Source organism: Strongylocentrotus purpuratus, unplaced genomic scaffold (genome assembly GCF_000002235.5).
Source record: "Strongylocentrotus purpuratus isolate Spur 01 unplaced genomic scaffold, Spur_5.0 spur5_scaffold_3, whole genome shotgun sequence".
NCBI lineage: Eukaryota > Metazoa > Echinodermata > Echinoidea > Camarodonta > Strongylocentrotidae > Strongylocentrotus > Strongylocentrotus purpuratus.
The window spans coordinates 34167550-34180974 of NW_022145609.1; the positions used below are offsets into that span (position 1 = coordinate 34167550).

The 13425-nt window shown below is 33.5% G+C and overlaps 1 protein-coding gene across 2 annotated transcripts in view; it reads left to right on the forward strand.

Annotated features, from left to right (window-relative positions):
• The window catches only part of LOC105442448 (kinesin-like protein KIF13A), a 39240-nt gene extending 26140 nt beyond the window's left edge, over window positions 1-13100 (forward strand). Inside the window, exons 3-15 of one of the 2 annotated variants that reach the window (XM_030996463.1) lie at window positions 568-678; window positions 1264-1422; window positions 2119-2345; window positions 2855-2963; window positions 4036-4170; window positions 4792-4937; window positions 6113-6228; window positions 6746-6850; window positions 7349-7625; window positions 8557-8719; window positions 9380-9526; window positions 10194-10241; window positions 10830-13100. In XM_030996463.1, the coding sequence (XP_030852323.1) occupies window positions 568-678; window positions 1264-1422; window positions 2119-2345; window positions 2855-2963; window positions 4036-4170; window positions 4792-4937; window positions 6113-6228; window positions 6746-6850; window positions 7349-7625; window positions 8557-8719; window positions 9380-9526; window positions 10194-10241; window positions 10830-10889 (1803 nt within the window). In that variant the 3' untranslated portion in view covers window positions 10890-13100. Of the gene's footprint in view, window positions 1-567; window positions 679-1263; window positions 1423-2118; window positions 2346-2854; window positions 2964-4035; window positions 4171-4791; window positions 4938-6112; window positions 6229-6745; window positions 6851-7348; window positions 7626-8556; window positions 8720-9379; window positions 9527-10193; window positions 10380-10829 lie in introns of those variants that run through there. The other variant, XM_030996461.1, reaches the window with a different exon arrangement.
• Window positions 13101-13425: the final 325 nt, after the last annotated feature.

Consider the following 13425-nt stretch of genomic DNA (forward strand, 5'->3'; position numbering starts at 1 on the left):
AGAAAGATTACTTTCAAACCAAGATGTCAGACAAATTTGAGTGTTGTTGTAGTTTCCTGTGTATAAGACGCACCCCCGACTTTCAAATTTTTTCGGCGGCAAAAAAGTGCGCCTTATACACAGAGATTTACAGTAACTCTTTAAAAACTTTCTCAGATTTATGGAGACATTATACAAATACAATGTCTATGGTTGATACAATCTCGACTACAAATGATTAATGCGTCACCATTGTTGACGCATTCGATGACTGCAGTGATGTAGATGTTCGGCATGACCAGCAACTAGATCAAGACATCAGTATAGTCATCGAATGCGTCAGGTGGATATGGACTTGGCCATTGAAATTTAAGTTTCCCATTTAAGTACATGAAGCTTCAACCAAATTGTACTTTTTTCCAAGTGGAAAAACAATATTCAGATTATTTGACATGAAAATGCAATGTTGTATGTAAACGATTCCTCCACCTCATAGTGTGACAATTTGGGTTGCTGAATGCATATTCCATGACGTTTGACAAATGCATTTTCTTACAAATGAGAATTGTTTATAATCTATCTCTCTAGAGTGATCATCCAGGAACCACCAAACGAAGACGTAAGATCCAAGGTTCAAGAAAAAAAGGATGCCCTGCTCAGATCATCATGAAGGAAGTCCTTAGATTTCCTCAATTTCAGGTAATTTACATTTCTTATTTGTGTACTTCCTGTTCCCTCTTTCAGTTCTGTAGAAGTCTTTCAGGTCTTTCAGAAATGCCAAATGCCAAGTCAAAATTGCTTGAAGGGTGGTCGTTTTAATTTACAATGCATTATTATACAAATAATATGCAGTTGTGATTGCATTTATTAAAGCATATGCTTCACTTTAGAAGTGTCTGAAGAATTTGTCTCATGCTCGAGCAAGAGCTGTGCATTATTTGTTTAAAAGAATATTGTAGTGTAATAAATTTCATGAAATCTAAATATGCAGTTTAAATCTACATTGCACACTAGTCTTGGATCTAGCCGAGGCCTAGTCTGGGTCCATGGACTGCCACTGTGCTATTTTTGATCTACATGATACAATTCACAGTGAATTACTATCTATTTTTTTAGTCCAGTCATGGAGAAAAGTGCCGTCAAACAAACGGAAGGACAGACACACAACATCTTAACATTACTTTATGATGAAAACTGAACCTTGACTTTTACATGGAAGTTTTAAAAAAAATATTAAAATCTGGGTAATGATTTTGAACGTCGGATGGTTACATTTCTTTCCAGTTGAATAAAGAAGAAGCTAGTAGCCCGTATGCCCGAGGTGTGAAGAGTCGTGAGGTACGAGAGGCAATAAGAAGTAGCACACAGTTAGTGACTGAACATCGAATCTACATCTCTGTGCCTAAAGATGAAGATCACAAGAATAAACATCCTATTGGAATGGTAAAACCCTCACTTTTTTGTTAATGCAGTTAAAGACTGATTAGAATAAATGGAGTAAAATCAAACAAAAATAAGACTGAAAACTTCATCAAAATAGGATGTAAAATAATAAAGTTACAACATTTTAAAGTTTTGTGCAGTTTCACAAAACAACAATATACATTAACATAGACTGTATGCAAATAAGTGATCCTTTGATGTCACACACTCACTTTTCCCTATGTATTTTATTTCATGAAATTTTAAATATTTCAATTTCTATAGGTCACTGGAGTGATAATGAAGAAGCTCTTGAATATATGTGATACATTGTATCACAATCGGTTAACACTAATGATGATTTAATCCCGTTCCATGAGGAGTCAAACCAGGTTTCACATTATTGTGGCACCTTAGAATTAAAGCATGACATAACAATGTACAGTCTGTCAACATAAGTCGACCTTGAAGTTTGGGTCCTTACAAAACTCAGATCCTTTTGAACACTTTCAGGTCTGTTAATTCCAAATGAGAAAAAGGTCTTATCCCAACTGCATTGTGTAGAAGATTCTTTTTTAGATATAGTGAATTTGCAGTTTTATATTACTTGTTGTCTAATTTTCTAATTATATTTCCATTATTTTTTTGTAATTTTAATTATTTTCTAATTTTCTTTAACTTAATTTCTGTTCTTTTCTTTTTTCTTCTTTCTTTTAGCTCACCAGGTTTCTTAATCCTCTAAATAAGGATCTCATAACTAAAGTTCAAGAACTGGTTGGCCATGGTGTGACCAATGTGAAGGAGATGAAGCGGCACCTGAAAGTCTTTGTTGACACCATTCTCTTCCCAAACCCAAAGTCTAGATCAACTTCAAATGATATGGCTTACTATCCAAGTGACCTATGTGTTCGTAACCACATCTATGCTGCCCGCATGAAACTAAGGTAACTATTTCAGTGTTGCAATAACTGTTAGCAAAATATGATATTAATACCTAAATGAAGTTTTTCTTGTAAATTAAAAAACAAAATGTTGACCTCATAACCATCTGAGGAGTCACCTTTGTCATCAGACACATCAGTTGAAAGATTCAGAATCCATTATTTTGATATGCCTTTGCCCACCGACAAAACATATCTGATCACCGACAGAGATTTGTGTCGGTGATCTACAGAATATCTTCATAAAATTGTATTCATGTACATGCGTCACTGCATCATCTAATAATTTAAAAATTAGTAATATTTGTACTGCTTTACATGGTATTGCACACTCTGTATACAGATTGATTTTTACATTATTTCCTTAGTATTTCACAACAATTCTATTTAAACATTTCTTTTTCTATCTTTTATTTCTTAGAGTTTGATATATACACTACCAGTATTTTCTTAATAGTATTTCATAACAATATTATTTTAAAATTTGCTTTCTCCATCTTTTTTTCTTAGAGTATGAAAGCAGATATTCTGAAGGATAGACTAGAGGAATCAGAGATGCTTATGAAAGAGATGTCTCTGAGTTGGGAAGAGAAACTTGTCAACACAGAAAGAATATACAAAGTAAGTTCATTACCTTCTTCAGTAGTTCGATATAAAGTGCTAAATTTGAGAGTTTTTTTTCCAACACAATGTGTTATAGTTTGTTCACCTGGGATGTGGTAGAATTCCAAATGAATGCGTGTACAAATCTCAATTGCAGCCCCCCCCCCCCCCCAAAAAAAAAAAAAAAAAAAAAAAAAAAATTTAAAAGAAGAGAAGTACGAGTCTTCGGACATCAAGCCATTCAGTATTACACAGCTGACTTGATATCAATATGCATTCAGGTTACTTTCGGAGAACATTTGATAACTTTCCTCTTTGGGGAAGATCTGGGGCCCGTTTCACAAAGCCTCTTTTCAATGACAAATGCAAAAATCAGTGACAAATCTATTGATAACCAATCAGAAGCAAGGATTTCACTAGCTTGTAACAAAAACTGTCATTGGTCACTGATGACAATTTTTGTGAGATGGAGCCCTGATTTCTTTGAAAAGTAACACTTTTGATCTTCATTGCATTTATATCTTAGTTAAGCACTTTGATTCTGATTGAAAACAGTGTATTGTTATAGACAATCATTTCTATGTGTCAGAAATGCTTAAAAAATCTTGGCAATTTTCCATTTGGTACTGTCACTAAATGGCTACAATTCATGTAATGAAATTTTCAAGTGTTGATGTGCAAAAATGTATTTGATTCTGACTGAAAACAATGTATTACCCCATGGAGAGTTATTTTAGTCTGCCTGAAACCATTCAGAAATCTTGGCAATTTACCATAGATACATGTACAGTGCATATACATGTCATGACAATAAGTCAGTTCATAGTTGCAGTCTGAACATGATTAGATAAAGGTCATCGCAGACCAAATGATACACAGGTGGAAGTACAATGTATTCTTTGAAAAGGGGAAACAAAGGCTATTTATGTAGCACCTCCATCGTTGTAGTAGTGATCATTTCAAAATGTACAAAGTGGGACCTCTTCATGTTTTGAAGATCTGTGGATAAATTGTGGTCATTTGAGACATGTGCTAACCGTGAACTGGTCTATTTTCAGGTGCTAATATGTAAATATATGTTTGATTTTAGGAGAGGCAAGCAGCACTAGAACAGATGGGTATCTCGGTGCAGACATCAGGGATCAAAGAAGAGAGGAATAAATGTTTCCTGGTCAATCTCAATGCTGACCCTTCACTCAATGAACTGCTTGTCTACTACCTCAAGGTAAGCCAAGGTTCTCATTTAGATCTTAAAGGGAACGATCATTAAAAAGTACATTTTAAATGATGATAAAGTGACATGTTAGTAAATGGCTGTAGCAGTCAAGACTTCTAGGATTAAAGTAGAGAGGAATAAAGGTTTCCTGGTCAATCTAAACGCTGACCCTTCACTCAATGAACTGTTTGTCTAATACCTCAAGGTAAGAACTGCAGATCTTCACGCTTTATCCATCCATGATATAATCAGAATAATCTTAAAGGAACTGGACTAATCTCAATAAATTATTTCGTTCTGTATGTGTGGAGTTTTACGCTGCTGTTCAATATTACAAAATGCGATCAGACAATGGCCCAAACATGCTTGGACTTTTAAGAGTGTTATAGATTTTCAATTTTCTTTGTCATATTTTGGATTATAGTGGGCATTTTCTAAAGAGTTCACAATTTTTAATTTTTCTGTTGTATTTACAGTTGAGGATCATAATGTACTTTGTGGCTGTTACAAGTGAGTGGCAATCATTGCGAAAAACTTGATTTTTTTTTTTCTTTTTTTTCTTTTTTTTTTTTTTTTTTTTTTTTTTTCTTTTCTTTTCTTTCTTTCTGACTTTTCTTTGTCTTTACGTAGGATCACAATGTAGCTGGGAGGGCTGATGAGGAGACACAAACAGATATCCAGCTAAATGGGCTTGGTATCATGCCTAGACATTGTACCATTGATGTACATGTAGAGAATGACATAGATGTCTACATCTCACCATGTGAAAATGCAAAGTAAGATTGATTAGTTTCAAAGATTTTCTGCCATCTTAAAAGGCTGTCTTGAACAGCAGTCTTGTTATATGTAATCTATTTTAATGTTTGATAGTGTATTATTATTTTATTCAAGGAGTCAAAGATTTGCATTTAGTGCATCAGATTTTTCTTCAGTTTATCCAACTTTTTGCTATTACGGTAACTTAAATATATATATATATATTTTTTTTTCATTCACAAATATCAAACAAATAAACATCTTTTCAATTATTCAATTTTAGAAAACTGTATATGTTTTTAACACATTTGATGAATTTTGAAATCAGATCATGGTTTATATAGTTGGTATACAGCAATGAAAATTACAAGAGAAAACAAAATATATCCATTTTACACCGATTTGTGTTGCAGTTTCAAATAACACTGTAGAAGGAAAAAAAAAGACTGTAAAATGATTGATAGTGATATGGGAGAAATTCAATCTTGTAATGTACAATGATTGATGGATATTAACAAGCAATCTGTACATTGGAATTTTAATTAAAAATATAGGAGTGAAATTCACAATATGAATGACAGGTGTAGAGGTGTAATCTACAATCTTATTGATTTGGAATGTGGGATTGGGATGGGTGTAGTTCATTACAGGAAGGGGTGTTTGTTACAGGAAGGGGTGTTTGTTACATACTCCTCAAGTCATGACCTCTGTGTTAGGGGCTTCACAAAAGTAGTTCATGGTTTTTAGAGGTCATGTTTCAATCGATCAATCCAATTTTTGAACAAGTTGATTCATAATGTTAAGAGGAGAGTTTCATTGCTCAAATTTCATGTAATGTCTTTTGTGAGTAATGACAGAAAGTGATCAAGAGTTAGGTGAATGTAGTAAGAGGCATATCGAAGTTGCAATCACATTAATTTTTCATTTCAAATTAAACAATTGCTTTGACATCTTCTGTTATATTCAAATGATTTAAGAGCCATTTAATCTGATGAATTTGAAATCTCTCTTAAATTCCCTTTTACAGTTTCACTCTTCAAGCTAGCAAGGTTTAGAATGGACAATATGAATAATGAAAACAAATTTATTCATGGGATCTATGTGTTTTACATGAAAAATATGAGGCTACCACTGAATGATGAAAGGCAGAGAGGGAGATTGTAATGTTGTTGTTTTTTTCTATTGTTTTTGTTAGGGTAGATGTCAATGGAAGTGCTGTGACAAGTAAGACATCGTTGAGGCATGGAGACAGGATACTTCTAGGCAACTATCATTTCTTAAGGATAAACTGTCCAAGAGCTCCTGGAGTTGGTAAGAAATGATGGTATATGTGTGATGGTGTGTGCATTAGATGGATAGATGAATATATATATATGGATGGATGGATGGATGGATGGATAAAGAGGTAAATGGATGGATGGTAAGATGGATGGCGGTTAGAGGGGATGATGAAGGGAAGAACAGATGTGTGGATGAATGATTCGATGGAGAGAGGGTGGGAGCAATGAATAGGTTATGAATGTATGAATAGATAGATGGAAAGATGGATGGATGGATGGATGGATGGATTGATAGAAAGAGGAAGAGATGGATGGAGATATGGTGAGGAATGAATAAAGTATTGGAGAGTAAATGGATGTAGGGAATGGGTCGATTATAATGGATTTATTGATGGGTGATTGATGGAGTGATGACTAATTGAAGGATGAACAAATTGTTAGATAGATGACGAGAGCTAAATAAGCCAGAGCAGGGCCACCCGAATCAATTGATGGTTTTAAATGTTCATGATTATTTTGTATTTTTATTTCTTTTTTCTTTCTTCTAGGATCAAGTGGAACAACAACCCCTGAGCCTGTGGCCCAGCCAGTGACAGAAAGCTTTGACTTTGATTATGCACAGAATGAAGTCATGATGCAAGAACTACACAATGGTAAACATCACAATAAAACAGAAGTCAAAATAGTAAATTTATGTACCTGTTAAGTGCAAACTGCTAGTGTACAATTGCAAAATAAAATACTCTCATTCAAAATTGTATGGATTATTTCTATTGAACTATGATTTGATGAAAGGATAAGCCATACATTTTACCTTTGTACATATTTAACCATTGATTAATTGTGTTATATTGGGCTGTATGAAATTCATTACATATACAATGTAGTGTAATCAGGTAGAAGTTGACTTCTGTAAATCAACTTGATTGATATTTGACAGAAAATGACTAGCATGTATATTTTGATGGTAAGTACTAGTAGTCAATCTACATTATTTTCCATTTTTCAATCTTTGCCTAGAAATGCAGATTTTTTTTTGTAGAGCTTTCTCTTAAATGGATAAAAATCAAACAGTTTTGGCCTAGATGGACATATTGGGTTTGAATAACTTCTGTAATTGTAGTAATCATATACATCTCCTCTTTCACTAGACCCTGTACAAGCTGCCATGAAGCTCATAGAAGTCCAGCACCAGAAGGACAAAGATGGCGCCCTTTTCAAGCAGCGGGAGGCTTACGAGCAGGAGCTGGCCGCACTGAAGCAACAGCTGGTTCCCAAGAACTCCTCAGGTCACCACCAACCCAACAGCAGACAGGAGGATAGGAGGATAGAAGATGAAGGTACCCAGAGCCAGAGCGGTGATGGGTCATCGTTAGGGATAGGGTCGTCGCTAGGGGTGGAGCCTTATGAGGAATGGAGCGAAGACAGGTCAGTGAAGATAGATCTTAGGTGATGAAATATTTGTGTAGTTGATAAAAGATGTACTCGCATAAGATGGATAATTAGCATGTTCATGCAAAAATAAATGGTTTTTTTTAAATTTTCTTAAATGTTTGAAAGACTTCCCCCTTCATTTGGTATGTATTTCTAATATGAATAAGTATTAAACTTGGTATGATAACTTGACAACTTCATTCATTGCCCCCAATTGTGGAAATTTGCTTTGCACCAGCATTCAATTGCCAGGCCTGATAATTACCTGATTTTTGTTGTTGATTTTCTAACTGATTTTTTTTTTCTTCCCAAATTTTCCTGATTATTCCCTTAAACTTGAGACTTATCTGTTTAATATGTAATGTAATGTAATCATATTTTGTTTGTTTAACTATAAAGTGTTATGTAAATATTAACTATTATTATTGTATGATTGTTATTAGGAATTTGTTATTATAATTATGTATCATGTATTATATTCTTGTAATTTGTTAGGTTAACATTACTTTAATTTAATTTTTTGTTAAGCGCGTAGAAACTTTGTATTAAGCGCTATATAAATGTAATTTATTATTATTTTTTTTTTTTTTCTTCTATTTTTCCCTATTTTTTCCCAATTTTTTACTCAAAAAGGGGGAATGATGTTCGATGCCATTTTTTCCACAAATTCTCTTCTTTTTTTTTTTTTTACTCAAGGGGGGCGTGGTAGAGGGGGGGGGGAAAAAAAATTGTTTTTGTTTTTAGTGCTCACTATCACCCCTGAATTGCCTAATAGTTGTTGCCTACTGAGCTAGTGACTCTTCTATTAGTATGCATGTGTGTGTGTCAACAATTTTGTAATTTTTTATTTATTATTAAATACACTTTATAAGTACTTGTCGTTGCTAAGTCAGTTGATGAACTCTAAATGGCTTTTTCTCCCTAGGGATGATATGTTCAGACAGAGTCTTGCCAAGCTGAGAGAAGACGTTGTCAAGGCAAACGCCCTGATCAGAGAGGCCAACTTCCTGGGGGAGGAAATGGGCAAACAGACAGAGTTCAGAGTCACACTACAGATACCTGTCTGTAACCTTACTCCAAATAGAAAGGTAGCTCTCCTATCACTTGCTTCTACTCCTTCATTCATGATGCTATAGAAAGTAATTGTTTTTGCAGTTTATGCAATTTGGACGGAAATGTCTTTTGGCTGAGATCACTCAAGAAAGCACGGAAAAATCTGTACTAATAAAAGAATAGGACAAAAAAAAGTTTTGCACAATGTGTCATCAACCCACTGAATAATCATAAACGTAGAAAAGGCATAGGAGCATCAATTTTATTCCTTTGGCCCTGATATTATTTTTTGTTCCAAAAATGTATGCCCTATACATGTGGCTTTATTGAATGCAAATCTACATGAATCTGTGCAACAAGAAGATGCAGTGCAGCAGATTAGTTTGTGATGATTTTAGACCAGCATAAAATTAATGAGGTAGTTCCAACAAAGATAACCTCCAGAAAATCCTCCAGAAATTGTAAAATTGGTCTATCAAAATTCTCATTTTTAACACTTCTATTATTATGTTGGATGGATGTTACTGAAAGCAGTGCAAGGCTTAGCATGATAAATGACAGTATATTTAGTAGATACATAAGTGATGAATATGTATTGTAAAATGTAAATAAAATGGAATTAGTTTTTAAACAAGCATTCCCATTACGATGAATAGATGACTTATATCTTTCTAACCTTTGATTTGATTGGTCAGAGAGGAGCCATAGTGAGTGAGCTGGCCATTCAGGTGAACCGTAAGGACAGAGGGACACAGATCTGGTCTGTGGAGAAGCTCGAGAATAAGATCATTGATATGCGTGACATGTACAACGATAGGAAAGACGAAGGCATTCCTCTAAAGGTGAGACTTATACATGGATAGTAATAATATAGCACTGAATAAGAATCTTTCTATGTGCTTTAAAGATATTTATGTATGTGAACATTTTTATTGAAAGATAAAGATTGCATTATTTTTTTTAATGTTTTTGAAGAATTCCAGGCATTGAACCATGTTGTTTTGAAGTACATTTGTATTGTAAGTGCAAAATACACAGGATTCCCTTTGACATGAGATGGGCAAGAAGAGATTCAAATTGGCAATTTCTGGACTTTAATAGGGGTTCATTTGTTAATATTTTTTTGAGAGAGGGGGCAGGGTATATGTGTCCACTCTCTCATTTTTACATGCTACATTTTGTAGAAATAAAACAAAGAATTACTGCCGTACATGATTCACATTTTAATAAAAAATCTGACCAGCGCTTTACATCACTGAATAGTAATACCCCAGTCACATCGAGGGGAGAAACACCAGGCAGACAGTAGACAGGAGAAGAAAAAATTACCCACACAATCAACAAGATTCTGTGGATTAAAAGCAAGTTTTGGGTCGATTTAGTGGTGTGACTTGGGTATACATTTAACCCTTGGTTTTGAAATGTAAGTACAAATTCACTCTAATTTGTGAAAAACAGACTTGATATAATATACTGATTCTATTTATGTATTCCTGCTACACTGTAAAGGATGAAGAATCTGAATCACTTCGCAAGCTCTCCTTCTTTGAGTCACAGGTACACTTTCCATCTCTTACTCTTTTCCCCCCTCTTACTCTTTTTCCCCATCATAGTTTGTTTCCTAGTCATATACTTGTTTTGACATGTAATGGTATAAGATAGAGGTTTGATAAATTGATATATCTGTTTTGTTGCTACATGTATGTTTATCAAATAAAATTGTCTTTTCATGTTCTCTCTTTTTTCTTATTTTAAGTCAAGATACTCAGAGAACTCTTCATTTTTTAGTGATAAGTCTTTTTCCTACGTCTTTCATGCAAATTGGTGCAGCTAAATATCTACATATGGATTCTACATATGAATATATTTAGCATCCTCTATAAAATGATAACCTACATCACTAAAAGGGTGAATTTATGCATCTATGTACAGGTATTTTAGTATTTATAAATGTAGCTGTCATTATTCAAAATATACCTGTACCTGTATGTTGAAAAAAGAGGGATTATATGTTAGCATGGTAAATATCATGTATATCTCGCTCTGAGAAACGGTTTAAAGATTTTATTGAGAGACTAGAGAGTAATAAATAAAATGGCTTCATGACATTGTTTTACTTGCCACTGCTGGCCCATCGTTGACTAGGACTCACTTGCGTCTCCAATGTCTCTTCTACCATTGACATTACCACTGTTCAAGGTTTGAAATCCAGTCTTACATCCATGTCTTTTCTGCATGTTATGTTGCCTGTGTACACTGTATCATGCATTTGTAGAGAGTTGAGAGTAAAGATATTATTGATTTTGGGAAATGTCTGAAGGTTAGAAACACAGTAGATTACACAGAAGAGCAGTACAGATTGTTGCTTATCAGATATGAAGAGAAAATCTAGAAAGAAGAGAAAGTTTGTAAGTGGAGGAAAATAAAAGGGAGAAAAATTTGAAATGGGGCCAGGGAAAGAAGAAAAAGAATTGTAAAAAAGGGGGAACAAATTGAAGGAGACTATTAAGTAGAATAGGAAAAGTGTTCCAATTCAAGAGCATACACTGTACATGTATATAGAGAAAAGTACGAAGAATCATATTTACTATTCCATGATCTTAAGCTTATATTCCAAGGCTTACTTTTACTTTTGATGAGGTGTTATAGTATCAGTTGCATGATTGTGTTAATGTGAAACTGCTTCATTTCTTTGAATTAAAAAAAATAACACTTACTGCTATTCAACAAGATACATGTACCTATATAGCCTTGTGATCCGACATTTGCTCCTGCAACATTTGCTCAGGGCAGTAAAGCGGGACGTTTAGAGAGGATAATGTACAAGTGTATTTACTCCTGACTCAGTTTATTTCAAATTGACTGAAAGAATATGAAGAGGTTCTCATATTGAAGCTGTAAAATATAATAATAATAACAGTAAATGCTTATGAAGCACACTTGTCTAATATCTTACTCAAGACGCTATACTAAACAAAATACACTTATCTTTCTCAAGAATTTAACAACATAAAAGCATTAGTAACTCTGAGTATAAAATAAAAGCTTTTTAGCATGTTTCTGAAGGTTTCTAAGCATGGAATTTTTTTTGAAGGTCACTTGGCAACTTGTTCCAGAGGATGGCTTATTCAATGGCTTATAGTCTTTTAAAGATGTACTAAGTTTAATAAACCTGGTTTAACATAGTCCACTGATTATGTAGTGCTATGTGTTATGCTCTTTATTTCATACACATTTTTTGTTTCTGTATTAAACACAATGAGGAAAACAAATGAATCCAGTCATGAAATGAAAATGATAAATCAATTTCTCAATTGTTTCTTCTTGTAGTTACAGAATTAAGATTAGTTTATGGGATGCAGAGATTAACATGTGGCTTTCCATCAACTAACTACTATTTTAGTTTTAAATTAAACATGGATGCTTTCATGAATGCAGTTTAATGTACTGTGCATATTTCTGTAACTACACATATGTACACAACCATGTGCATGGAATTGAAAGACACATTTATAGATATTGTGATGTTTGCTGACTTGTATTTATTCTGTTCATGCACAAGGTGTACTAGTCAAAATCATGTAGTCATTTAATGATAGCTGTATGTGTGTTTATACCATCATGTAGATGACAGGATTTTGTTCACTTATTAATGTAGAATGCATGTAAATCTTTGTAAAACCACTTTTCTTTATGTAGAATGAGATGAACAAGCAAAGAATATTTGTTAATATCCACAAAAAACACATAAAAAAAAGATTATATACAATATAGAAAACAGAGAACACACACAAAATGGAAACATGTCTACAAATATACCAGAATTATACAAAGTTAATCAATGGAAGTGAATTTGGGAAACTGCAAATAAAACAGTAATATTATGAAAGGTTTTGAAAATTTCAGAAGTTAAATGTGTACCGTAATATATTTCTGATCTGGCAATGGCAGGGGCATAATTTTCTACTGTACGCAGTCGAGAATCCATCTAGTTTTTCTTCATATTACCTTTTTGCCATATTAAGATTGCATCTGTGGGATTTGTATTGAGTTAAGATGAATATATACCTTAATAATTAATACATCTTGTATAGAGTGGTATTCATGAATTTAATATAATTATTTAAATTTTCAACTACCATCTATCTGTATATAGATGCTTGAATGTTTTGCAGAAATGCTGGTAAACTTTTCATTCATCAATATAAAAAATAATTCTTATGTAACTGAATTTTAATCAAAATTTATACCCTCAAATCAATATTACTAGCACAGCCAACAAGGATATAGCATTGTGGTGACAAAGTGTAAGTTTTGAAGTTTCATGCCTTCAGCTTTAATCAAGTTTTGCCGTGCTCTATATGGTCTCATTCTTCTGCATCAGGTCTTCTGAACTTTGCTTACTTGAATAATAATCCCTTATCTTAACATGTCATTTTAGAGGTGGGCAATCGATGGCATGAAAAATGTTGCTTGAGAGTGTAAAAATAAAAATCATGGAATAACTTTGTTCTACCCTGGAAAGTCTTTCGGAAGAGTCATATCAAAAGAGTTTATTAAATGACAAATCAGTCTGTGAACAATAATGTTCTTAATGCTGGAAATTAATGCCCTGGTATGCTTTTGCTTTTCTGATTATTTATGCCTCTAGCTCTGCATCCTTTTCTGGTTTTGGGGTATCTGTTTTTTGGTGGTTTAGATTTTAATTCTTGTGGACTCGATCTTTTATATAATTCTTCTG